This window comes from Loxodonta africana, chromosome 9, assembly GCF_030014295.1.
Source record: "Loxodonta africana isolate mLoxAfr1 chromosome 9, mLoxAfr1.hap2, whole genome shotgun sequence".
Lineage (NCBI taxonomy): Eukaryota > Metazoa > Chordata > Mammalia > Proboscidea > Elephantidae > Loxodonta > Loxodonta africana.
Genome location: NC_087350.1, coordinates 55,618,641 through 55,645,128, shown reverse-complemented (window position 1 = coordinate 55,645,128; position 26,488 = coordinate 55,618,641). Strand labels below are relative to the sequence as shown.

The window sequence follows — 26,488 nt, the reverse complement described above, 5'->3', positions numbered from 1 at the left end:
AGAAAAAATTCAAGACTCCTGTTGCAATAGTAAAGGATTCCATGGGGAAAATATTAAATGACACCGGAAGCATCAAAAGAAGATGGAAGGAATATAGAGTCATTATGCCAAAAAGAATTGGTCGACGTTCGACCATTTCAAGAGGTAACATGTGATCAGGAAACGATGTTACTAAAAAAAGAAGTCTAAGCTGCACTGAAGGCATTGGCAAAAAACAAGGTTCCAGGAATTGACGGGATATCAATTGAGATGTTTCAACAAGCAGATGCAGCACTGGAAATGCTCATTTGTCTATGCCAAGAAAACTGGAAGACAGCTACCTGGCCAAAAGACTGGAAGAGATCCATATTTATGCCTGTTCCCAAGAAAGGTGATCCAACAGAATGTGGAAATTATCACGAACAATATTGTTAATATAACGTGCAAGCAAAATTTTGCTGAAGATCATTCAAAAGTGGCTCAGCAGTATATCAACAGGCAACTCCCTGAATTTCAGACAGACACTTAATTGTGCTCATGAGGAACCTGTACATATATCAAGAGGCAGTCATTCGGACAGAACAAGGGGATACTGCGTGGTTTAAAGTCAGGAAAGATGTGCGTCAGGGTTGTATCCTTTCACCATACCTATTCAATCTGTATGCTGAGCAAATAACCCAAGAAGCTGGATTATACGAAGAAGAACGGGGCATCAGGATTGGAGGAAGACTCATTACCAATCTGCATCATGCAGATGATACAACCTTGCTCGCTGACAGTGAAGAGGACTCGAAGCACTTACTGATGAAGAACAAAGATCACAGCCTTTAGTGTGGATTATACCTCAACATAAAGAAAACAAAAATCCTCACAACTGGACCAGTAAGCGACATCATAATAAAAGGAGAAAGAATTGAAGCTGTCAAAGATTTCATTTTACTTGGATCCACAATCAATACCCATGGGAGCAGTGGTCAGGAAACCAAAAGACGCATTGTTTTTGGGCAAATCTGCTGCAAAGGATCTCTTTAAAGTGTTGAAAAGCAAACATGTCACCTTGAAAACTAAGGTGCACCTGACCCAAGCCATAGTATTTCCAATCAGATCATATGCATGTGAAAGCTGAACAATGAATAAGGAAGACCAAAGAAGAATTGTCACCTTTGAATTGTGGTGTTGGCAAAGAATATTGACTATACTAAAAAACAAACAAATCTGTCTTGGAAGAAGTACAACCAGAATGCTCCTTAGAAGCAAGAATGGCGAGACTGCGTCTTACATACTTTGTCAGGAGGGATCAGTCCGTGGAGAAGGACATCATGCTTGGTAAAGTACAAGGTCAGTGGAAAAGAGGAAGACCCTCAGCAAGATGAATTGACACAGTGGCTGCAACAATGGACTCAAGCATAACAAGGATTGTAAGCAAGATGCAGGATGGGCAGTGTTTCATTCTGTGGTACATAGGGTTGCTATGAGTCTGAACCAACTCAACGGCACCTAACAAAACAAAACAACAACAACATCTAAGGTAACGGGGTGATTATGACCATGTGATTAAAAAAAAAGATTGGGGATGGGTGTGTGCTAAAAAATTATGACATCCTAAGTATACATTTGGGGAACCCTGGTGGCTTAGTGATAAAGAACTAGGGCTGCTAACCAAAAGGTCAGCAGTTCGAATCCACCAGTGCTCCCTGGAAACCCTATGGGGCAGTTCTACTCTGTCCTATAGGGTCGCTATGATATACATTTATATTTAGTATATATAATTTTATTCTAAATTTTTTTTTTAAGTGGGAAAAAGGAGACCTTAATACCACTCCTGCTTCTGTCTCTCTCTAGCTGTGTGAGCTCTCGCAAGACACTTGCCACATCTGGCCTTTTGTTTCCTCACATGTAAAATAAGTAGGCTGATTAGGTAACGTCCAGCTCGTTTTCAGTACTAAAGTATTATTTCTAGATATGATACCACTATTTTTAAGACATGGTTTAAAATGTATAACATTTCAATAATAACATTTAAAACTGTGAAGAGTCAGCTCATAAATTCTAGAGTTTTTCAAATAACAGTGTCAGAATTAACCCAAAATAATGCTTGCTTAACTATGTATATTAAAAAAAAAAACAACCAAACCTGTTGCCATTGAGTTGATTCTAACTCAAGAGACCTTATAGGACAGAGTAGAACTGCCCTATAGAGTTTCCAAGGAGCACCTGGTGGATTCGAACTGCCAACCTTTTGGTTAGCAGATGTAGCTCTTAACCATTTTGCCACCAGGGTTTCCTAACTATGTATAGTCCATAAAAAATACAAAGAAAACGAAGCACCAAATTAAAATAAGCCATAATGCCAAGAACATTTATTGTCGTAAGTTTTATTTTGTGTTTTTTAAGAGGAATTCAAATAACCATTTATTTAAATGTTTATAAATAACAATCCTATAAAAGCTGCCATGTCGTTAGCCCCTCATCAAATCAAAATGCCTCCGGGACTTTCTCCTTCAGAGACCAGTTTACTTGTTTCAAAAGTAGAAAGCTATTTTCAGATTAACACAGTCTGTTGGATTTAGCTTTTCACTCATCACAACTAATATACATTGAAAAATCAAGGTGTGTTGCGCTACTTACGTTTGTTCCTGTCCCCAGCTTTTCCCCAGAAAGATGAAAAAACAAAGTATACCCAAAAGGCCCATGGCTGGAGGTAGCAGTAAACCATGGGTAAAACCTTCTTAAAGTTACTCTCCTTTTAAATTAACTGAGTTTAAAGAATTTGGATGTTAGTTCTCTGGTTAATTATTAATATGAGAAAGAGGAACCTCTAAATAGAAAAAGTAAAATCTGAACTACAATACCCTTTAACACCCAGCTATGAAGTAGAGATATTTTACGGGAGTATACAGCTAGAGAATTTATGTCAATTAATAGAAATAAAGGGACTCTAAAATAGGAGTTTGGCATTATGATGAATGGCTCAAAGCTAGAAACAAGTAAATCACATTGGCTTTGGCCTTTCCTCTCTTGACCCAGGACACTGACCTTATATCATCTGTTGGCATAACTCTGGTAGATCTACTCTATACTGACAGAGACCCACCTGAATCCAGTTTTAAATTAAGATGATTCTAGTATAAATTTGATTTAGACAGGGCTCACGAGGTGGTCCTTTATAGAAAACCTGAGTGGTAGGGTCCTTGGCACTGGAAATGACAAGGATAACCTGGGTTTGCAAAGGAGATCTACAGAATAATTCCTTTATCTATCCCAGCCTGGAGAAGCCGATAAAAAAAGATTGTGCCTGGCAATGAAAGCACCATACTGAGAACTCTGGACATCATTCTCTGGGAAATAAGTTGCCAGTCAAATACTTAGAGTAGGGAATAGATATCTTCCAATATTTATTAATTCATATACCACTAATTCAAAATTTGTATTCATTCAGGCACAGCATATCTTTCTTTTAAAAAAAACTCATCTTTCAATAAGAATTTTCATAATTTTAATTTAAGAATCAAGAAAAGAAAGCTTCCTATAACAACTGAGTCTAGTAATCAATTTAAAATGAAATCAAACTTTAACATTTTTAACAAATTATATTTTTATGATATTTTATGTTCACTAGAAAAAATTTTATTTACTTTCTTCCTTTTATCAGTAGACATTTCTACCTTAGTCTATAATATGTACTTTAAACAGGTTTCTCTAAGTATATTTCTGTAATTCAGATATTTTATGGTCATGTTGGCGTTCTTCCCTTTGAATTAATAAGGTTCTATTGTACCAATGCTTTAGTACTGAATTTATTAGGGCAAAAAGGAGCACACAGGGAAATTTGGTATACAGATTTAACTAAAGATGTCTTTTGCATAGGTTATTGAAATGGCAAAAGTCTGCCACTGGTCTGACTATCAAGGCCCATTTATTTCAAAAGGAAATCTGTAAAATGATTAAACTGGATTGCGAAAGATGGGTCTAGTTAAAATAAACAAAGTACTTTTGCCATCATTTTCGGGAAAAGAAATTAAGGAGATAGCTAGAACACTCAAATCAACATAGTGAATATTTGTATTTTAAGTACAAAGAAGTTTGTTTACTTGTGTTATAGAGTACCAGTACCAGTTGCCATTGAATCAATTCCAACTCACGGCAACTCGATATGTGTCAGAGGAGAACTGTGCTCCACAGGGTTTTCAATGGCTGGTGTTTTGGCCATAGATCATCAGGTCTTTCTTCCAAGGTGCCTTTATGTAGGCTTGAACCACCAAACTTTCACTTTGTACCACCCAGAGACTCCATGTTATAAGGTAAACCCATTTGCTGTTGAGTCAATTCTGACCCAAAGCGACCCTACAGAACAGAGTAGAACTGCCTCCATAAGGTTTCCAAGGAGTGGCTGGTGGATTTGAACTGCCGACCATTTGGTTAGCAGCTGAGCTCTAACCACGGTGTGACAAGGGCTCCATGTTACAGGTAGATACTGATAAACTATATTTATAAATCACTGGCATAATTCTCTAGCAGAAAACATTTTTTAAAACATAGGTCTCAGAGGAGGAGCCAAGATGGTGGAATAGTTAGATGTACTAAGCAATCCTGCTGCAACAAAGACCCGAAAAGCCAAGTAAAACAGATGCAGACATCATTTCTAGAACCCTGAACCTTAAATAAAGGGAAAAAGTATTAGATTGGAAGTCACTGAGGACAAGAAGAAACTGTTAGAAAACAGGGAGGGACTAGAGATAGGAATGGAGGTTCCTGACCAAACGGCGTGATTCAGCATTTGCCGTCTTGGAATAAAGCCAACAACCATGCGCGCTGAAGGGCACTGCCACAGAATTCCCAATAGGAGACAGAGGTACAGTACGGATACACCCAGGACTAAGAAATACCATGTTTGCTGGCTGCATCTCTCACCTGGTAAACACAAGAACACACTCCTACAATGCCCATCCCTCTGGTGAATAGCAGGTATAACTGCCCCAACATAGTAACCCTGACTGCCGGGAACCAGAGTAGCAACCCACCCTATTGCCCTCCTCCATCTAGCCTCCTCTGCTTTGCCTTCACCTCCCCTCTCCTACTTTTCTCTTCCACTGCTGCCTGTGGCCCCAAGGGGGCCCGGACCCCAGGCCCCTTCCTGTTGGCTCCAGATCCCTCCTAGTGCTGCCTGCAGGCCCAAGAGGACCCAGCCTGGACCCCAGGCCCCTTCCCATCAGCTATCTGGAACCCTCCCACCACCTGCCACGGCACCCAGGGGACTCAACTCAGACCTCAGGCCCCTTCCCATTGGCTCCAGACCCCTCCCATCACCCACTATGGCACCTAGAGGACCCAGCCCACACTCCAGGCCCCTTCCTGCTGCCTGCCCCAGCAACCAGGGGACATGGTCCAGACCCCAGTCCCCTTCCTGCCAGCTCCAGACCCCTCCCACTGCTGCTGTGGCCCTGAGGGGACCTCGCCTGGACTCTAGGCCCTTTCCTGCCAGCTCTGGACCCCTCTCACTACCGCTCACACCCCTTAGGGAACCCATCCTGGACCCCAGGCCCCTTTCTGCCAACTCCAGATCCCTCCCACCACCTGCAGTGAAAACCAGAGGACCTTACCTGGACCCCAGACCCTTTCCCACCAGCTCTGGACCCCTCCCACCACCCACTGTGGCATGGGGGGGACCTGGTCTGGACCCCAGGCCCCTTCCTCCCAGCTCCAGACCCCTCTGCTGCCTGATGCAGCCTCAAGGGGACCCAGCCCAGACCCCAGGCCCTTCACCGCCAGTTCGGGAACCCTCCCCCTTGAAGACTGCAGCAGCCCCATTCCAGCTTCTGGCCTGGTTCATGCTGCAGACAAATGACCTATCTCCACCCCTGCCCTTCCTGCTGGACCTGCTGTGCTACACCATAGCTGAGCAACTGGCCCTGCACACCAGGACAATGTGGTGAGAACTATCGTGCCCACAAACGAGCAAGCAACAAAGCAGCCCACCCACCCAGACATAAGCAAGGAGACAAAACAAAAAACAGGACAAAAAACAAACAAAAAAAACAAACAAACCTACAATAAATAAATAATAGCTGAATGTCTCAGAAACAGCAGACAGTAACAAAACACACACACACACACACTCACACACAAACAAACAAAAGGGCTCCAGTAAGTGACCAGAATAAAGCAGCAGTTGACCTTTCAGCAAAAAAAAAAAAAAAAAGGCAATGGAACTATCTGACAGGGAATTCAAAAGTCTAATATTCAGGGTTCTCCAAGAGATTAGAAAAAGATCAAGGAAAATGCAGACAAAAATCATGAAAACTACAGACAAAACCAAACAAAACATAGCCAAAATCAAGGAAAACACAGAAAAAGCAATAGAAGAATTCAGAAAAATAATACAAGAACAAAATGTCAAAATAAATAATTAGAAATCATACAAAAACATTAATTAGAAATTCAAAAGATAAACAAAACATTTCAGAAACGGACAATGCAATAGAAGATTTTAGGAGCAAATTTGAGACAATGCAAGACAGATTTAGCAAAATTGAAGACAAATCCATGGACGCCACTCTGAGGAAAAGTCAGAGAAAAGAATGAAGAAGAATGAAGAACACCTAAGAACTATGTGGCATACAATCAAGAGCAAAAATTTGTGTGTGATTGGAGTTCCAGAACACGGTGAGAAAATGGAAGACACAGAGAGGATCAGTAAAGATTTGTTGATGGAAAACTTTCCTAATATCATAAAAGATGAAAAGCTGATCATTCAAGAAACTTAATGAACCCCATGCAGGATAGACCCCAAAAGAAAGTCACCAAGACATAATCACACTTGCCAAAATCAAAGACAAAGAAAGAATCCTGAAAGCAGCTCAAGAAAAACAAAAAGTCACATACAAAGGAGAAGCAATAAGACTAAACTCTGATTACTCGGAAGAAACCATGCAGGCAAGAAGGCAATGGGAGGATATATATAAAACCTTGACAGAAAAAAATTGTCAACCAGGAATAATATATCCTGCAAAATTCTCTCTCAAATATGATGGCAATATTAGGATATTTCCAGATAAACAGAAATTAAGGGAATTTGTAAAAACAAAATCAAACTTATAAGGATTATTAAACGGAGTCCTTTGGTTAGAGAACCAACAACATGAGACAACAACCTCAATCTAGGACATAGTTCAGTATCAGCCAAATATCGACCTACGTAATAAACCCTCAAGGATAAAACAAAACTAAAAGATTCAAAACAAGGAACTAGAGACATCAACCTGTAAATGACAAAAATGCAGAACAATAAAAGGGGAATACATGGTGTAGATACAGAACTTTCAAATGGAGATATTAAAAACCAAAGAATTGAAAAAATATATCAAGCAAACAGCAACCAAAAATGAGCAGGAGTGGCAATGTTAATCTCAGATAAAACAGACTTTAAGGCAAAATCCACCATAAAAGACAAGGAAGGACATTATATAATGATTAAAGGGACGGTCCACCATGATAATATAACCATAATAAATATTTATGCACCCAATGACAGGGCTCCAAAATACATAAAACAAACTCTAACAGCACTGAAAAGAGAAATGAACAGTTCCACAATAATAGTAGGAGGCCTCAAAAGCCACTCTTGGTAAGGGATAGAACATCTAGACAGAAACTCAGAAAAGATACAGAAGATCTTAAGGCCACAATCAATCATCTTGACCTCATAGACATATATAGAACACTCCATCCAACAGCAGCAAAGTACATATTCTTTCCCAATGCACATGGAATATTCTCCAGAATAGACTACATCTTAGGCTACAAAGCAATGCTCAAAAAAAAAATCCAAAACATTGAGATAATACAAAGCATCTTCTCTGATCACAACACCATAAAAGTAGAAATTAATAGCAGGAAGAGCAAGGGAAAAAATCAAATATATGGACACTGAATAATACCTGGCTTAAATGCCACTGCGTAATAGAAGAAATCGAAGGTGGAATAAAAAAAAAATTCTAGAATCAAATGAGAATGAAAACACATCATAAAAAAACCTATGGGACACAGCTAAGGCAGTGCTCAGAGGTCAATTTATAGCAATACGTACACACATTGAAAAAGAACAGATAAAAGCAAAATGTTAGCCCCTACAACTCAAACAAATAGACAAAGAACAGTAAAAGAAGCCTGCAGCCACCAGAAGGTAATAATAAAGATCAGAGAAGAAATAAATGAAATAGAAAAACAATAGAAAGAATCAGCAAAACCAAAAGTTGGTCCTTTGAAAGGATCAACAAAATTGACAAATCATTGGCCAAACTGACAAAAGAAAAACAGGAGAGAAAGCAAATAACCCAAATAATAAACGAAATGGGGGACATTACAAGAGACCCAAATGAAATAAAAAGGATCATAACAGAGTACTATGAAAAACTGCACTCCAACAAATTTGTAAACTTAGAGGAAATGGACAAATTTCTAGACACACACTACCTACCTAAGCTAACTCAAACGGAGGTAGAAAATCTGAACAAACCTGTAACAAGAGATTGAAAAGGTAATAATAATTAAAAAAAAAAAAAACCCAATGGGGTGGGGCGGGGGGGGGTGGGGACTCCTGGCCCAGATGGCTTCACTGGAGAATTCTACCAACATTCAGAAAAGAGCTTACACCAATACTACTCAAATTATTTCAGAACACAGAAAAGGAAGATACTTCCAAATTCATTCGATGAAGCCAGCAGAACCCTGATACTAAAACCAGACGAAGGCACCACAAAAAAAGAAAATTACAATATCTCTCATGAATATAGATGCAAAAATTCTCAACAAAATTCTAGCCAATAGAATTCAGCATCATATAAAAAAAAAATACACCATGACCAAGTGGGATTCATACCAGGTATGCAAGGATGGTTCAACATTAGAAAATCAATGTAATCCACCACATAAATAAAACAAAAGAAAAGGATCACATGATCATCTCAGTTGACACAGGAAAGGCATTCGATAAAGTCCAACACACATTTCTGATAAAAACTCTCAATGAGATAAGAATAAAGGGGAAATTCCTCAACATAATAAAGAGCATCCATACAAAACCATGAAAACCCTGGTGGCGTAGTGGTTAAGTGCTACGGCTGCTAACCAAAGGGTCGTAAGTTTGAATCCACCAGGCGCTCCTTGGAAACTCTATTGGGCAGTTCTACTCTGTCCTATAGGGTCACTATGAGTCGGAATCGACTCGATGGCACTGGGTTTGGTTTTTTGGTTTATGCAAAACCAACAGCCAACACCACTCTCAACAGAGAGGCTGAAAACACTCCCCCCGAGAATGGGAAGAAGACAAGGATGCCCTTTATCATCACTCCTGTTTAACATTGTGCTGGAAGTCCTAGCTAGAGCAATAAATCAAGAAAAAGAAATAAAGGGCATCCAACTTGGTAAGGAAGAAGTAAAACTATCACTATTTGTGGATAATAGAGAACCCAAAGGACTCCACAAGAAAACTTACTGGAACTAACAGATTCAGCAGAGTGGCAGGATACAAGATAAAAATACAAAAATCAGTTGGATTCCTATACATCAATAAAGAGAACTATGGAAATAATATCAGGAAAGTAATACCATTTATAATAGCCCCTAAAAAAATAAAATATTTAGGAATAAATCTAACCAGGGATGTAAAAGGCCTACACAAAGAAAACTACAAAACACTACTGCAAGAAACCAAAAGAGATCTACATAAATGGAAATAATATGCTCATAGTTAGGTAGACTCAACATTGTGAAAATGTCAATTCTACCCAAAGGAATCTACAAATACAGTGCAATCCAATCCAAATACCAACAACATTCTTTAACGAGATAGAAAAACTAATCATTTACTTTATATGGAAAGGAAAGAGGCCCCAGATAAGCATTACTGAAGAAAAACAGCAAAGTAGGAGACCTCACTCCACCTGACCTCAGAATCTACTACACAGCTATGGTAGTCAAAACAGCCTGGTACTGGTACAACGATAGATACATTGACCAAAGGAACAGAATCTAGAACCCTGATGTAAATCCATCTACCTACGGCCACTTGATCTTTGACGAAGGCCCAAAGTCCATTAAATGGGGAACAGTCTTTTTAACAAATGGTACTGGTAAAACTGGATGTTCATCTGCAAAAAAACAAACAAAAAAAGAAAGAAACAAGAGCCATACCTCACATCATACACAAAAATTCAAAATGGCTCAAAGACCTAAATATAAAGCCAAAAACTATGAAGATCATGGAAGTAAAAACAGGATCAACACTAGGGGCCCTAATATATGGCATAAATAGCATACAAACCATACAATCCACAAACATCAGATGATAAGCTAGCCAAATGGGACCTCCTAAAAATTAAACACTTATGCTCATCAGAAAACTTCAAACAAAAGAGTAAAAAGAGGACCTACAGACTAAGGAAAAATTTTGGCTATGACATATCCGACAAAGGTCTTATCTCTAAAATCTATAGGAAAATCCAATACCTCTACAATAAAAAGACAAATAATCCAATTAGAAAATAAGCCAAGGATATGAACAAACACTTCACCAAAGAAGACATTCAGGCAGCTAACGGACACATGAGGAAATGCTTGAGATCACTAGCTATTAAAAAAAAAAAAATTAGAGAAATACAAATCAAAACTGTAATGAGATACCATGTCACCCCAACATTACTGGCACAAATAAAAAAAAAAAAAATCACCAATGTTGGAGAGGTTGAGGGGAGATAGAAACTCTTATGCACTACTGGTGGAAATGCAAAATGGTACAACCATTTTGGAAAATGATATGATGTCTCCTTAAAAAGCTAGAAATAGAAATACTGTATGATCCAGCAATCCCACCCTTAGGAAGATACCCTAGAGAAATAACAGCTGTCACAGGAATAGATATATGCACACCCATGTTCACGGCAGCATTATTAACAATAGCAAAAAGTTAGAAACAATCTATGTGCCCATCCACAGATGAATGGATAAACAAAATATGGTACATACACACAATGGAATACTATGCAACAATAAAGAGCAATGATGAATCTGTGAAACATCTCACGACAAGGATGAAATCTGGAGGGTATTATGCTGAATGAAATAAGTCAATCACAAAGACAAATGCTGTATGAGACCACTATTATAAAAACACATGAAAATGTTTTCACACAGAAAGAAACAATCTTTGATGGTTATGAGGGAGGTGAGGGGTGGTGTGATAGTTAAGGTTGTGTGTCACCTTGGCTGGGCCATGATTCTCAGTGGTTTGGCAGTCATATGATGTTGTGATCACTTCCATGATTAGATTTAACTGGGTCACCTCCATGATGGGATCTGCTGTGAGGAGCCAATCAGTTGAAAGAGAGTTTCCTTGGGCACGTGGCCTGCATCAAATATAAGTGGACATTCTGGCAGGGCTCCAGAACTTTTGCTTGCTCTGGATCCTGCAGCTGGCTCCTGTTCATCTGACCTCTGGTTCTTGGGACTTGAGTTAGCAGCTTACCTCTGGTCTTGCCTGCCGATCTGGGGATTTGTTAATCTTCACAACCTGTGAGCAAGAGCCCTGCTCTCTGACCTGCCAACCTTGGATTCTTCAGCACCTGTGGCTATGTGAATTAGGAGACGCCTCTATCCTGACCCATGGACTTGGGACTTTTCAGCCTCTGTAAGTTGTTTTTATAACTGCATGAGCCATTTCCTTGATATAAATCTTTCTCTCTCTATATTTATATGCTTTACTGGTTTTGCTTCTTCAGAGAACCCAGCCTAAGACAGGCGGGGTGGGAAAAACACTAACTAGATAGTAGATAAGTGGTAACTTTGGTGAAGAGTAAGACAGTACACAATACTGGAGAAGTTAGCACAGCTTGGCCAGGATAAAGTCATAGAAGTTTCACAACACGTCCAAACGTCCCAAGAGACCATCTAGCTCAACTGGCATAACACGGTCTATAATGAAAATGTTCTACACCCAACTGTGGTGAATAGCAACTCCTGTCTTAAAAGCCTGCAAGCAACCATCTAAGATACATCTACTGGTCCCATCCCTACAGGAGCAAAGGAGAATGAAGAAGACAAAAGACACAAGGGAAAGATTAGTTCCAAGGACTAATGGACCACAACTACCAAAACCTCCACCAGACTGGCCCAGAACAACTAGATGGTGCCCGGTTACCACCACCGGCTTCGCTGGCAGAGATCACAATAGAGGGCTCTGGACAGAGCAGGAGAAAAATGTAGAACAAAATTCAAATTCATAAAAAAAGAAAGAAAGAAAACAGGCTTGCTGGTCTGATAGAGACTGGAAAAATCCCAAGAGTATGGCCCCCGGATACCCTTTTAACTCAGTACTGAAGTCACTCCTGAGGTTCACCCTTCAGCCAAAGATTAGATGGGTGTATAGCGCCAACATCATCATTACATCGTCATGCTTGGTAAAGTACAGGGTCAGTGAAAAAGAGGAAGATCCTCAACGAAATGGATTGACACAGTGGCTGCAACAATGGGTTCAAGTATAACAATGATTGTCAGGATGGCACAGGACCGGGCAGTGTTTTGTTCTGTTGTACATAGGGACACTACGACTTGGCACCATCTCAATGGCACCCAACAACAATAACAACAATTCAGGGCCAACGATGGCACACGTGAGGGATGTACTTCATAATTCAGTCATGTATACCAGACTAATGAGCACACCAGCCAAAAGCAAAGATAGGAAGGCAGGAAGGGACAGGAAAACTGGTTGAATGGAAACAGGGAACCTGGTGTGGAGAAGGGGAGAATGTTGACAAATTGTGGGGTGGGCAACCAACGTCACAAAACAATTTGTACAATGACTGTTTAATGACAAATTAATTTGCTCTGTAAACTTTCACCTAAATCACAACGGAAAAAACACACACACACACACACAGGTCTCAAAGTTTCTCAATAGAATCAAAATTCAACAATTTACAGATTCTCAACTGCGTTTAAAACTTTTTTATTGGCCTTCTAAGCATTGCTCAGAGGCGAATCGTTCTTTACATTTTTAAGTGTTGACCTTTGGGAGAATTTTTGGTTTTTATGCATCTACTCTATCACTAAAAGAGGAGAATCTAAGATCTGGCAGAAACACTGGTGGTCACCTAACCTTCCTGCTAAACCAAAAAACCAAACCCGTTGCCGTCGAGCCGATTTCGACTCATAGGTACCTAAAAAAAGGCTACCTTAATTCTGCCCTCAAGATCAAGCCCAAATGACTTCGTTCACAAGACTCCTATTGATATAAGTCCTGCTTACTTCTCCAACCTCAAGGGTACTTCTAACGTGAAGAATAAACAGCAGCTTCAGAATACTACTTTAAAAGTGCCACCAGCTGGTAGTAACTTAATGGCTTCTCAAAGCTGACTGGAATAACTTGTGCTAAGGGTCAGTGCTAATGGTAATGCTTTCCCAAGGTAAACTCTAAAAAAAAAAAAAAAGGTAAACTCTAGCTCCCACCTTATGTCTCTTCTGAGATCTAGCTTCTTCGATTCCTGGAAATAACAATGCCTGCCTTGCCTCTTCACATGAATGCTGAAATGTGATGTCCCTTAGCATTGAAAATCATATAAGCACTTAAAGAGTTCTTACAATTATTTATTTCTAGCATCGTACTCTCTCTCAAGCTTTACCAACTCCTTTCTTTCTGCCTGCAAACATGCAAGTCTCCCTTAATATAAAAAAAAAAAAAAAGCCAAATACCACAATGCCTTTTAATAGATTTTTTTTCTTCCCAGATCACTGCCAAAACTTTCAAATCTTAGGCTACCGCCCAACTGTATAATTTTATTTCTCTCCCATACATTCATAAATTTGCAAAGTAATTTCTGGATGTCTCCATGAAAATTAGATAGAATATAATAAATTAAGAAAATGATTGCCCAGAGGCAGAGAGGCCAACTGATGTTGGTTGGTATGATGCGGTATTACCCCATTTTACAAAGAAACTAATGAACAGAAAGCGGGGGGGAAGCCCAGAAACACAGAGCCAGAGCCAGCTATATAATTTGCAGACCTCCTGCAAAATGAAAATCCAGAGTCCCTTTTTCAAAAAGAAAAACAGTGCTGTTATAGGCACTAACATATATATATTTTTTCCTTTTTTCTGTGGTTTCTCTTTCTTGACTTATCACAGTGATTTTGTCATTTAATGTTTTTCTAGGTAAGGGAAAATTAAAAATTTTAATTATTGGCATGAATTTTACCATTCATCTTTGTATTGTACAATGCCAGTTTTGAATACATATATGTTGTTGTCAGTTGCTGTCAAGTCGATTCCAACTCATCTTGACCCCATGTGATGTGTCAGCATTACCAAAATTACACAATTTGTACTTCATAGACATGGATAGGTATGCCATAGGTAAGAGTGAAAATGCAGCACAAAACTAACTCAACTTTTTATTCCACTTCTTGTTAAGCACATAGATGTGTCACCTGAGGCAAATCATCAACACTCTATTTTTGCTAACTGTTGAGTAAGAAAAACCTGAAAGGAAAAGGAACTATGGGTTGCCCTGTTTCCCTTTCTTTCTATGTCATCATTTGCAGCATAAGTGGTTAGCTAACGCAGGGAAGTAACAGAAAGAAAGGATATGATAATGTTTCTTGGCCATTTGTGTTTCTTAGAATGTCACTGCCTTCTTTCAGTGTTCAAAACAAGTCCTAGCTCCAATGGAAAACGTGGCCTCTTGGGGCTCTCAGTGCTCCCGATTGCTCAGTCATAGAAAGACATAACATACCTACCTTGTACTTGCTTCTCAAAAATATTGTCTCTCCCTCTTTTATATTCCATCTTTTACTCCTCTTCTTTATAATATGTACTTGAGTATATCTTGTATTTTTTTAGGGTTTTTATGTTTCCCAATCTTAATTGGGCTTTACCTTTCTTATTTATAAAGTGGAAGATAATATCTACTCCGTCCATCTAACAGGGTTATTATGAGTTTCAAATAATATTTGTTAGAGCTCTGGTGTGGGGGAGGGGGGCAGGGAACTGGCTTCTGTTGCTCTCTAGTTTCTCTCTTTGAGTTAGAAACCAAAATTTCAGCATTTTGTATGTGATTGGATTGTTGCTGTGGGTTTTCATATATGATGTTATCTGATATTTTGAATGTCATTTTCTAATTTTACAAACTTTAGCAATTTTTATATTCACTCACCAATTCCTCGAATGTCTTCTCAACTTTAATTTTCTATTGTTTAGCAATTAAATTTTTAAAATTTCTATTCAGAAGCATCAAAAAACAGATATTTTAAATTTTAAAATTTAAGTAGAGTTCAGCTCAATTCAGATTTTAAATTCAGATTCAAAATGATAAAATATATAAAATCTTAAAGTTAATTTTAACTTTAAATTTAAAAGTCCAAAAGAAGTCATAATTAGCTGAAACAATTACATATTAAAAATCAATATAAACTGAAATTTTCCCATATAAACACTCTTGTCAAAGATGTCAAAACGTTCTGGTTAAAGCTAGTCTGCTTTCCAGTAGGTACTTTTGGTGAAGTCAGCGAGGTAGATATGCAGCAGTTGACCATTATGTAAACTGGCCTTTCGGTGAACTGGCTTTCTGTAGATTGGCCTACTTCCCCGAGCAGGAGAAGGCCTACTGATGGGGGAGAAAATATTTACATTCTTTATATAGAAGTGTCTAAATTTTTAAAAGCATGTGTTGATATATTGCTTGTGTAATAAAAAAAAATTGAATGTAATACAAAACAACATTTAAGAAAGGTAAGTGAAGAAAGCAGGACAAAAGGTAAGAGCTCTAGAAAGATGAAAAGAAGCTGGGATTGAAAGTAGCAAATGAAATGCATCTGATAAGCTCCCTGCTTGCTTGTTTTACTTGCCAGAGCCAATGAAAAGAGTCTTTAAAAAGTTTATATTAATTAGAATTAGGTTCTATGGTATATAACAGACAACTAAAATAATTATTGCTTAAACAAGACAGGTGTTTATTTCCCTGTCATGTAGAAGAAGTTCAGTAAAAAAAGTCCAGGACTGGAATGGCAGTTCCACATGTCATCAGAAACACAGGCTCCTACCTTTGTGTTCCACCATCCTAGCACGTAGCTTCCATTCTCAGTGTTACTTTGTGGTCCAAGATGGCTGCTGGAACTCCAACCACTGTTTGAGTTAAGGGCTGCAAAAAGAGGTTAACAAGGGAACCCTTCCCTCTTGAATCAAGTCCCTTTGAACAGCCTTCCTGGAAGTCCAACACAATTTACATATCCTTGGCCAGGGCTTGGCCATATCCAACTTCAAAGGAAGGTGGGCAGCAATGTGGCTAAAATTCAGGTTTTGATGGTAAGGAAAAAGGAAAGAATGGATGCTGGGGTAGCTAGCAGTCTCTGCCACAAAGTGTTTTCCTCCTTTGCTTTTGATATTCATGAATGTTGAGCATCAAATGCTTAGATACATGATGATGTTGAAATCTAGCAAAAGTCGAAATGATTTTTTTTTTTTTTTGCCATACAAAATATTCTTGCTTAATAGAAATCCATGATTCATCCAGAAGTATACTAACTGTTTCATTTTAAGACCTGATCTTAGGAAAAAAAGTGAATTTTTCTGCCAGCATGTACTCAACTAAGGGGGCCCTTTCTTTGGCCATCAATGCCTAGGAATGAGCAGACCACCAGGCAGACTTACAAGGGCAAGTACCAGAGACTGGCCGAGAGGAATCAGGGTGTCAGGCCAATTTGGCCAGGAAGACCTTGTTTTAAGAAATTATCCTCAGTTGTAGGAAAATGAAGTTTATATATTAATGTTAGGAAATCATGCCTGTTTTGGGAAATTTTTCCGTACTTTCTTCGCTTCAGCAGTCACTTCTTACTGCTCAGCCCAGTGCTTGGCCCTGAGTTGGTGCTAATAAACGTAGTTTCAGTGAATGCTGTCAGTGAGTCTGCCCCTAAAAGACCCCTCTTTTACTTGTATTTAATATATGACACCTGGGAATCCATAACCTCTGGCTTGCTACAGTATTTTAAATGAGTCTAAGAACTGAGCATAAATTTGAAAGTGTGGCCATGGCACCAGAATTTGGGGTTGATGCTTGGGCTTGGATCCATATACCGCAGGGCTTACTCCATGCCCCAAATATGTGAAGGAAATATGTGGAGGAGACCATACATAAAAGCAATTCACTGTTTTTGATTCATCTGTTTTATAACCTCTTACTTTTTATTTATGAGTTTATAATTAGGATAAACCTAAAACCCACTGCCGTCCAGTCAATTCCAACTCATAGTGACCCTATAGAACAGAGTAGAACTGCCCCATAGAGTTTCCAAGGAGTGCCTGGCGTATTTGAACTGCTGAACTCTTGGTTAGCAACCGTAGCACTTAACCACTACCAAAACTGAAAGTGAACCCTACTGCTCTTTTTAAAATGGAAAGCAATTGCCAAATAATATTAATTAAGTCTGGTTTTATTCTCCTTGGAGCCTTAAATGAAGCATAAATAGTATATATGAATTTGTAAAAGCTGAACCCTGAAGGAAATTTAATTGAGCATATTCCAAAAGAATTAAAAAAGGATTTAAGATTTGTTTGGGGCCTCAATCTAAAAGGCAACTGACTATCATGATTGGCAAGTTACTCAAGCCAGCAAGAATGGTTATCAAATAACGTGCTTTGTCAGAGCAAGTATGTTCATTTAAAAAGCACTTTTATCTTAACTTTTCTTGATATGCCCTTTGACCAAAACTAGATTCAAATCTTTATTCTCTCAAGTAATTAAAGTATTTAGAAGAATATAACTTCTGGAATATATTTACTATATCATCCTTTATATTTATATTATTTATATATTCATTCTTTTTCAACTTGTGTTCGTATCTGTGATCTCATTTGAGTTTTACACTCTAAACATGGTAGTTAGGACAAATGTTGTATTCAGAGAGGTAAGGTGGCTCGCTCAGGACCACACAGCCAATATTACAGAATCCTGGGCTAGAATCCAGATATGCGTTTGTTCGATGGATAGGTATTGTGCACCCACCCTTGGCAAACACTGTTGCTTTCTCTTGTAACAGGGACAGTTGCTGTTCTTACAGAGCTTCAGTGTATGAGTTCAGGAATCAGACTGCTGGGCTTGGATCCTAGCTCTGCTACTAGTTATCTGACTTTGGGCAAATTATTTAATCTCTTTGTGCCTCAGTTTCCCCATCTGTAAAGAAGGAATAAATAGTAATAACTACCTCATAGGGTTGTGGTAAAGATTAGATAAATTATTGTAAAAAGCTTAGGACAGAGTTACTGGGAGAGACAGACATTAATTAAATAACCATGCTATAAGTGTGTAATAATAAACTTGAGATAAATAATTGGAAGGAGAGTAATATTCATAACACAGCTTGGGCTTGAGACCCAAGGAAGGTTTCCAAGAAAATAGCTCTGGAAGATACACTGAACAACCTATGGATACACTGAAGTTAACTATGGGAGTATTCCAGAGAGGGATTTGGGACTTGAATTTCTGGATCCCTGGATTACTTATTTTTAATACTCTGCAATTCTTGTTGTTGTTGTTGTTTACAGGTGCCGTTGAGTCAGTTCCGACTCATAGAGACCCTATGCACAACAAAACAAAACACTGCCTGGTCCTGCACCATCCTTACAATCGTTGTTATGCTTGAGCTCATTGTTGCAGCCACTGTGTCAATCCACCTCGTTGAGGGTCTTCCTCTTTTCTGCTGACCCTGTACTCTGCCAAGCCTGCGGTTCTTCTCCAGGGACTGATCCCTCCTGACAACATGTCCAAAGTACGTAAGACTCAGTTTCACCATCCTTGCCTCTAGGGAGCATTCTGGCCACACTTCTTCCAACACAGATTTGTTTGTTCTTTTGGCAGTCCATGGTATATCCAATATTCTTCACCAAGACCACAATTCAAAGGCGTCAACTCTTCTTCGGTCTTCCTTATTCATTGTCCAGCTTTCACATGCGTATGATGTGATTGAAAATCAGGCGCACCTTAGTCTTCAGGGTGACATCTTTGCTCTTCAACACTTTGAAGAGGTCCTTTGCAGCAGATTTCCCCAATGCAATGTGTCTTTTGATTTCTTGACTGTTGCTTCCATGGCTGTTGATTGTGAATCCAAGTAAAATGAAATCCTTGACAACTTCCATCTCTTCTCCATTTATCATGATGTTGTTCATTGGTCCAGTTGTGCAGATTTTTGTTTTCTTTATGTTGAGGTGTAATCCATACTGAAGGCTGTGGTCTTTGATCTTCATTAGTAAGTGCTTCAAGTCCTCTTCACTTTCAGCAAGCAAGGTTGTGTCATCTGCATAACGCAGGTTGTTAATGAGTCTTCCTCCAATCCTGATGCCCCGTTCTTCTTCATATAGTCCAGCTTCTCAGATTATTTGTTCAGCATACAGATTAAATAGGTATGGTGAAAGAATACAACCCTGACCCACACCTTTACTGACTTGAAACCGATCAGTATCCCCTTGTTCTGTCTGAAAAACTGCCTCTTGATCTATGTAAAGGTTCCTCATGAGCACGATTAAGTGTTCTGGGATTCCCATTCTTCGCAGCGTTATCCATAGGTTGCTATGATCCACACAGTCGAATGCCTTTGCATAGTCAATAAAACACAGGTAAACATCCTTCTGGTATTCTCTGCTTTCAGCCAGGATCCATCTGACATCAGCAATGATATCCCTGGTTCCATGTCCTTTTCTGAAACCAGCCTGAATTTCTGGCAGTTCCCTGTTGATATACTGCTGCAGCCGTTTTTGAATGATCTTCAGCAAAATTTTGCTTGTGTGTGGTATTAATGATATTGTTCTATAATTTCCACATTCGGTTGGATCACCTTTCTTGGGAATAGGCATAAATATTGACCTCTTCCAGTCAGTTGGCCAGGAAGCTGTCTTCCATATTTCTTGGCATAGACGAGTGAGCACCTCCAGCGCTGCATCTGTTTGTTGAAACATCTCAATTGATATTTCATCAATTCCCGGAGCCTTGTTTTTCGCCAATGCCTTCAGAGCATGTTGGACTTCTTCCTTCAGTACCATCAGTTCCTGATCATATGCCACCTCTTGAAATGGTTGACTATTGACTAATTCTTTTTGGTATAATGACTCTGTATATTCCTTCCATCGTCTTTTGATGCTTCCTGTGTCATTTAATATTTTCCCCATGGAATCCTTCACTATTGCAACTCGAGGCTTGAATTTTTTCTTCAGTTCTTTCAGCTTGAAAAACGCCAAGCATGTTCTTCCCTTTTGGTTTTCCATCTCCAGCTCTTTGCACATGTCATTATACTTTACTTTGTCTTCTCGGGAGGCCATTTGAAATCTTCTGTTCAGTTCTTTTACTTCATGAGTTCTTCCTTTTGCTTTAGCTGCTCGGTGCTCAAGAGCAAGTTTCAGAGTCTCCTCTGACATCCATCTTGGTCTTTTCTCTCTTTCCTGTCTTTTCAGTGACATCTTGCTTTCTTCATGGATGATATCCTTGATGTCATTCCACAACTTGTCTGGTCTTCGGTCACTAGTGTTCAGTGCATCAAATCTATTCTTCAGATGGTCTCTAAATTCAGGTGGGATATACTCAAGGTCATATTTTGGCTCTTGTGGACTTGCTCTGATTTTCTTCAGTTTCAGCTTGAACTTGCATATGAGCAATTGATGGTCTGTTCCACAGTCGGCCCCTGGCCTTGTTCTGACTGATGATATTGAGCTTTTCCATCGTCTCTTTCCACAGATGTAGTCAATTTGATTTCTGTGTGTTCCATCTGGCGAGGTCCATGTGTATAGTTGCCGTTTATGTTGGTGAAAGAAGGTATTTTGCAATGAAGAAGTCGTTGGTCTTGCAGAATTCTATCATTTGATCTCTGGCATTGTTTCTATCACCAAGGCCATATTTTCCAACTACTGGTCCTTCTTTGTTTCCAACTTTCGCATTCCAGTCACCAGTAATTATCAATGTATCCTGATTGCATGTTCAATCAATTTCAGACTACAGAAGCTGATAAAAATCTTCTATTTCTTCATCTTTGGCCCTAGTGGTTGGTGCGTAAATTTGAATAATAGTCGTATTAACTGGTCTTCTTTGTAGGTGTATGGATATTATCCTATCACTGACAGCATTGTACTTCAGGATAGATCTTGAAACATTCTTTTTGATGATGAATGCAACACCATTCCTCTTCAAGTTGTCATTCCCAGCATAGTAGACTGTATGATTGTCCAATTCAAAATGGCCAATACCAGTCCATTTCAGCTCACTAATGCCTAGAATATCAATGTTTATGCGTTCCATTTCATTTTTGATGATTTCCAATTTCCTAGATTCATACTTCGTACATGCCAGGTTCCGATTATTAATGGATGTTTGTAGCTGTTTCTTCTCATTTTGAGTCATGCCGCATCAGCAAATGAAGGTCCCAAAAGCTTTACTCCATCCACGTCATTAAGGTTGAGGCAGCTCTTCCCCAGTCGTCTTTTGAGTGCCTTCCAACCTGGGGGGCTCATCTTCCAGCACTATATCAGACAATGTTCTGCTGCTATTCATAACGTTTCTACCGGCTAATGTTTTTCAGAAGTAGACTGCCAGGTCCTTCTTCCTAGTCTGTCTTAGTCTGGAAGCGCATCTGAAACCTGTCCTCCATGGGTGACCCTGCTGGTATCTGAATACCCGTGGCATTGCTTCCAGCATCACAGCAACACACAAGCCCCCACAGTATGACAAACTGACAGACACATGGGGGCAGTACGACAAACTGACAGACACATGGGGGCAGTTTGTCGTATTGTGGGGGCTTGTGTGTTGCTGTGATGCTGGAAGCTATGCCACGGGTATTCAGATACCAGCAGGGTCACCATGGAGGACACGTTTCAGCTGTGCTTCCAGACTAAGACAGACTAGGAAGAAGGACCTGGCAGTCTACTTCTGAAAAGCATTATCCTGCAATTCTTAGCACAATTAATTTAAGATTGGTTTGTTGGTTTGAAGAATCAGGAACCAATATTTTGTAGTGAAAAGAACATAGACCTGAAAGTCAAAAAACAGAATTTTAGTTTTAGTTCTGCCTTCAACTCTTTGTAGACCTAGGAAATTCAAAAAGAAATTAACATGGTTTAGTTCCAAGGTTTCCACTCTCTGTATCTATGCTTTCTTACCTTCATAAAATATTCAAGTCATGGCTTCTACCTGTTAAAATCCTACCCATTCTCCAAGATTCATCTCACATGTCCAGATTGGGGGTGGGGGTGGGAATGATGTTTTTATCTGCCTCTATTCCAATTTTTGAAATCCCTGGGTGGTACAAACAGTTAATGGGCTTGGCTACTAACAGAAAGCTTGGAGGTTCAGCTCCACCCATAAGCACCTTAGAAGAAAGGCCTGGTGATCTACTTCTGAAAAATCAGCCATTGGAAACCCTACAAAGCACAGTTCCACTCTGACACACCAGGGTCACCATGAGACTTGATGGCAACTAGGTATTCCTGTTTTCACAGAGGAGGGGCCTTCTATTCCTCACCCCGACATTGCCTACTATAAGTGCTTTTCTTATCTCCCATCATTACCAACAAAATGTGTCCTGATCCTCACCTGAACCCCAGTTCAGCTTCCCTTGTGATCCATTACAATTTGAATGAGATTTTCACCTTCATGTCTTCTCTCTCCCTCACCCAACCCCACTCCCACTTAGATGCCTTACACACAGTAAGTGCTCAGTTCACAATGCACTAAAGTGAAGTGAACTGTGCGTGGTGATTTTACCATCAGATTTCTCAGCCATTGATTCTAGTGCCATGCGTTTATCTACTTACTTAGGTTCTTGGAATTTTAATGTTGGAAACTATCCCTTTTAATTGGCTCTTGTAGCATTGTTATTTACAACCAGGAAGTAGTCTTTGTGTACCCGCAACTGCAGCGCATCAGCAATACACAAACCTACGAAATGTGAAAACATACATAGTGTATTAAGGGACTTTCACCGTTTGTCAGTTTGTCTTACTGTGGTGGGTTGCGTGTTGCAGTGATACTGGAAACTATGCCACTGGTATTCCAAATACCAGCTGGGTCACCCATGGGGAACAGGTTTCAGAGGAGCTTCCAGACTAAGACACTCTAGGAAGAAGGATAAGATGATCTACTGCTAAAAATATTGACCAGCGAAAACTTTATGAATAGCAGCAAAACGTTTTCTGATATGGTGCAGGAAAATGAGCACTTCAAGTTGGAATGCACTCAGATTACAACTGGGGAAGAGCTGCCTTCTCAAAGTAGAGTTGACTTTAATGACGTGGTTGGAGCAAAGTTTTGGGGACCTTCGTTTGCTGATGTGGCACAACTCAAAATGAGAAGAAACAGTTGCAAATATCCATTAATAATTAGAATGAGGACTGTATGAAGTATGAATCTAGGAAAACTGGAGGTTGTCGAAAATGAAATAGAATGCTTGAAGATACATATCTAGGCATTAGTGAGCTGAAATGGACTGGTATAGGCCATTTTAAATCAGAAAATCACATGGACTACTATGCTAGGAATAACAAATTGAAGAGGAATGGTGTCACATTCATTGCCAAAATGAATATTTCAAGATCTATCCTAAAGTATGCTGTCAGTGATATGATATGGATATGTCTACAGGGAAGACCAGTTAATATGCCTGTTATTCAAATTTACACACCAACCACTAATGCCTAAGATGAAGAAATTGAAGATTTTTACCAACTTCTGCAGTCTGAAATTGATCAAACATGCAATCAAGATGTATTGATAATTACTGGTGATTGGAATGAGAAAGTTGGAAACAAAGAAGGATCAGTAGTTGGAAAATATGGCCTTGGTGACAGAGATAACAATGGAGAATGCATGATAGAATTTGGCAAGACCAATGACTTCTTCATCACAAATAGCTTTTTTCAACAACATAAATGGCGACTATACATGTGGATCTCACCATATGGAATACACAGGAATCAAAACTATATCTGTGGAAAGATATGATGGAAAATATCAAGTCAGAACAAGGTCAGGGGCCAATAGCAGAAGAGACCATCAATTGGTCTTATGCAAGTTCAAGGTGAAGCTGAAGAAAATTAAAATCTACAAGAGCTAAAGTACGATCTTTAGTATATGCCACCTGAATTTAGAGACCATTTCAAGAACAGATTTGGTACTCTGAACACTAATAACTGAAGTCCAGATGAGTTGTGGGATGACATCAAGAACATCATACATGAAGAAAGCAAGAAGTCATTAAAAAGACAGCAAAGAAAGAAAAGACCAAAACGCGTGTCAGAAGAGATTCTGAAACTTGTTCTTGAACGTAGAGCAGCTAAAGTAAAAGGAAGACATGATGAAGTACAAGAGCTGAACAAAAGATTTCAAAGGACATCTCTAGAAGACAAAGCAAAGTATTACAATGATATGTGCAAAGACTTGAAGTTAGAAAACCAAAAGGGAAGAATGTGCTCAGCATTTCTCAAGCTGAAAAAATTGAAGAAAAAATTCAAGTCTCAAGTTGCAATATTGAAGGATTCTATGAGCAAAATATTGAACAATGTCAGAAGCATCAAAAGGAGATAGAAGGAATACACAGAGTCACTGTAGCAAAAAGAATTGGTCGACGTTCAGCCATTTCAAGAGGTAGCATATGATCAAGAACCAATGGTATGGAGAGAAGTCCAAGTTGCACTGAAGGCATTGGTGAGAAACAAGATTCCAGAAATTGACAGGATACCAATTAAGATATTTCAACAAATGAATACAGTGCTGGAAGCACTCAGTCATCCATGCCAAGAAATTTGGAAGACAGCTACCTGGCCAATAGACTGGAAGAGGTCCATATTTGTACCCATTCCACAGAATGTGGAAATTATTGAACAATATCATTAATATCACAAGCAATTAAAATTTTGCTGAAGATAATTTAAAAAAACGGTTGCGGCAGTACATAGATAGAGAACTGCCAGAAATTCAAACTGGATTCAGGAGAGGATGTGGAACAAGGGATATCATTGCTGATGTCAGATGGATCTTGGCCGAAAGCACAGAACACCAGAAAAATGTTTACCTGTGTTTTATTGACTACCAAAAACATTTGACTGTGTGGATCGTAACAAATTATGGATAACATTGCAAACAATGGGAATTCCAGCACACTTAGTTGTGCTTATGCAGAACCTGTACATAGACCAAGAGGCAGTTGTTCAAACAGAACAAGGGGATACTGCATAGCTTAAAATCAGGAAAGGTGTGCATCAGGGTTATATCCTTTCACCATACTTATTCAATCTGTATGCTGAGCAAATAATCCAAGAAGCTGGACTATATGAAGAAGAACACAGCATCAGGATTGGAGGAAGACTCATTAACAACCTGCATTATGCAGATAATGAAACCTTGCTTGCTGTGAAGAGGACTTGAAGCACTTACTGATGAAGATCAAAGACTACAGCCTTCAGTGTGGATTACACCTCAACATAAAGAAAATTCCTACAACCAGACCAATAAGCGACACCATAATAAATGAAGAAAGTATTGAAATTGTCAATGATTTCATTGTACTTGGATCCACAATCAATGCCCATGGAAGCAGCAGTCAAGAAATCAAACAACATATTGCATTGGGCAAATCGGCTGCAAAAGACCTCTTTAAGGTATTAAAAAGCAAAAGTGTCACTTTGAGGACTAAGGTGAGCCTGACTCAAGCCATGGTATTTTCAATTGCCTCATATGCACGTGAAAGCTGGACAATGAATAAGGAAGACTGAAGAAGAATTGACACCTTTGAATTATGCCATCGGTCAAGAATACTGAATATACCGTGGACTGCCAGAGGAATGAACAAATCTGTCTTAGAAGTATAGCCAGAGTGCTCCTTAGAAAATGGCGACACTGTGTCTCGTGTACTTTGGACATGTTATTAGGAGGGACCAGTCCTTGCAAAAGGACATGCTTGGTAGAGGGTCATCAAAAAAGAGAAAGATCCTCAATAAGATGGATTAACACAGTGGCTGCAACAATGGGCTCAAACAAGCAACAATTGTAAGGATGGTACAGGATTGGGCAGCATTTTGTTCTGTTGTACGTAGGGTCTCTGTGAGTCAGAACCGACTAGATGGGACCTAGCAACAATATTAATTTTTAAGGTCCTTGCAGAATACTTTGTCTTCTCTAAATTCTTGTATTTTCTTTTCTTAGAAGAAAAGAAGAACACTACATCAAGCTTTCTTTTTTTCCCTCAATATTACTCTCTGAAGTTCTATTTAATGACTCTTTTTTTTTTATCTCTCTAGTCAGTTAATATTTTGGGCCAGTGTTCTAGCCAATGCAGATATAAGAGTGAATAGACAGACAAAATCCCTGCCTTCATGGAGCTTGTATTCTAGTCAACGATACGTAAAATGTCAGGAAGTAATACAATTAGGAAAGAAATAAGCAGAGTAATGGGGAAGATAGCAAGATAAGGGATGGACCCTCTTTCA

The 26,488-nt window shown here is 39.2% G+C and overlaps 1 protein-coding gene across 1 annotated transcript in view; it reads right to left on the bottom strand.

Annotated features, from left to right (window-relative positions):
- Nucleotides 1-2,827, bottom strand: part of C5 (complement C5) — a 109,597-nt gene extending 106,770 nt beyond the window's left edge. Inside the window, exon 1 of the mRNA XM_064291519.1 lies at nucleotides 2,608-2,827. Coding sequence (XP_064147589.1) covers nucleotides 2,608-2,672 — 65 coding nt within the window. The 5' untranslated portion in view covers nucleotides 2,673-2,827. The remainder of the gene's footprint in view (nucleotides 1-2,607) is intronic.
- Between the last annotated feature and the right edge of the window lie 23,661 nt (nucleotides 2,828-26,488).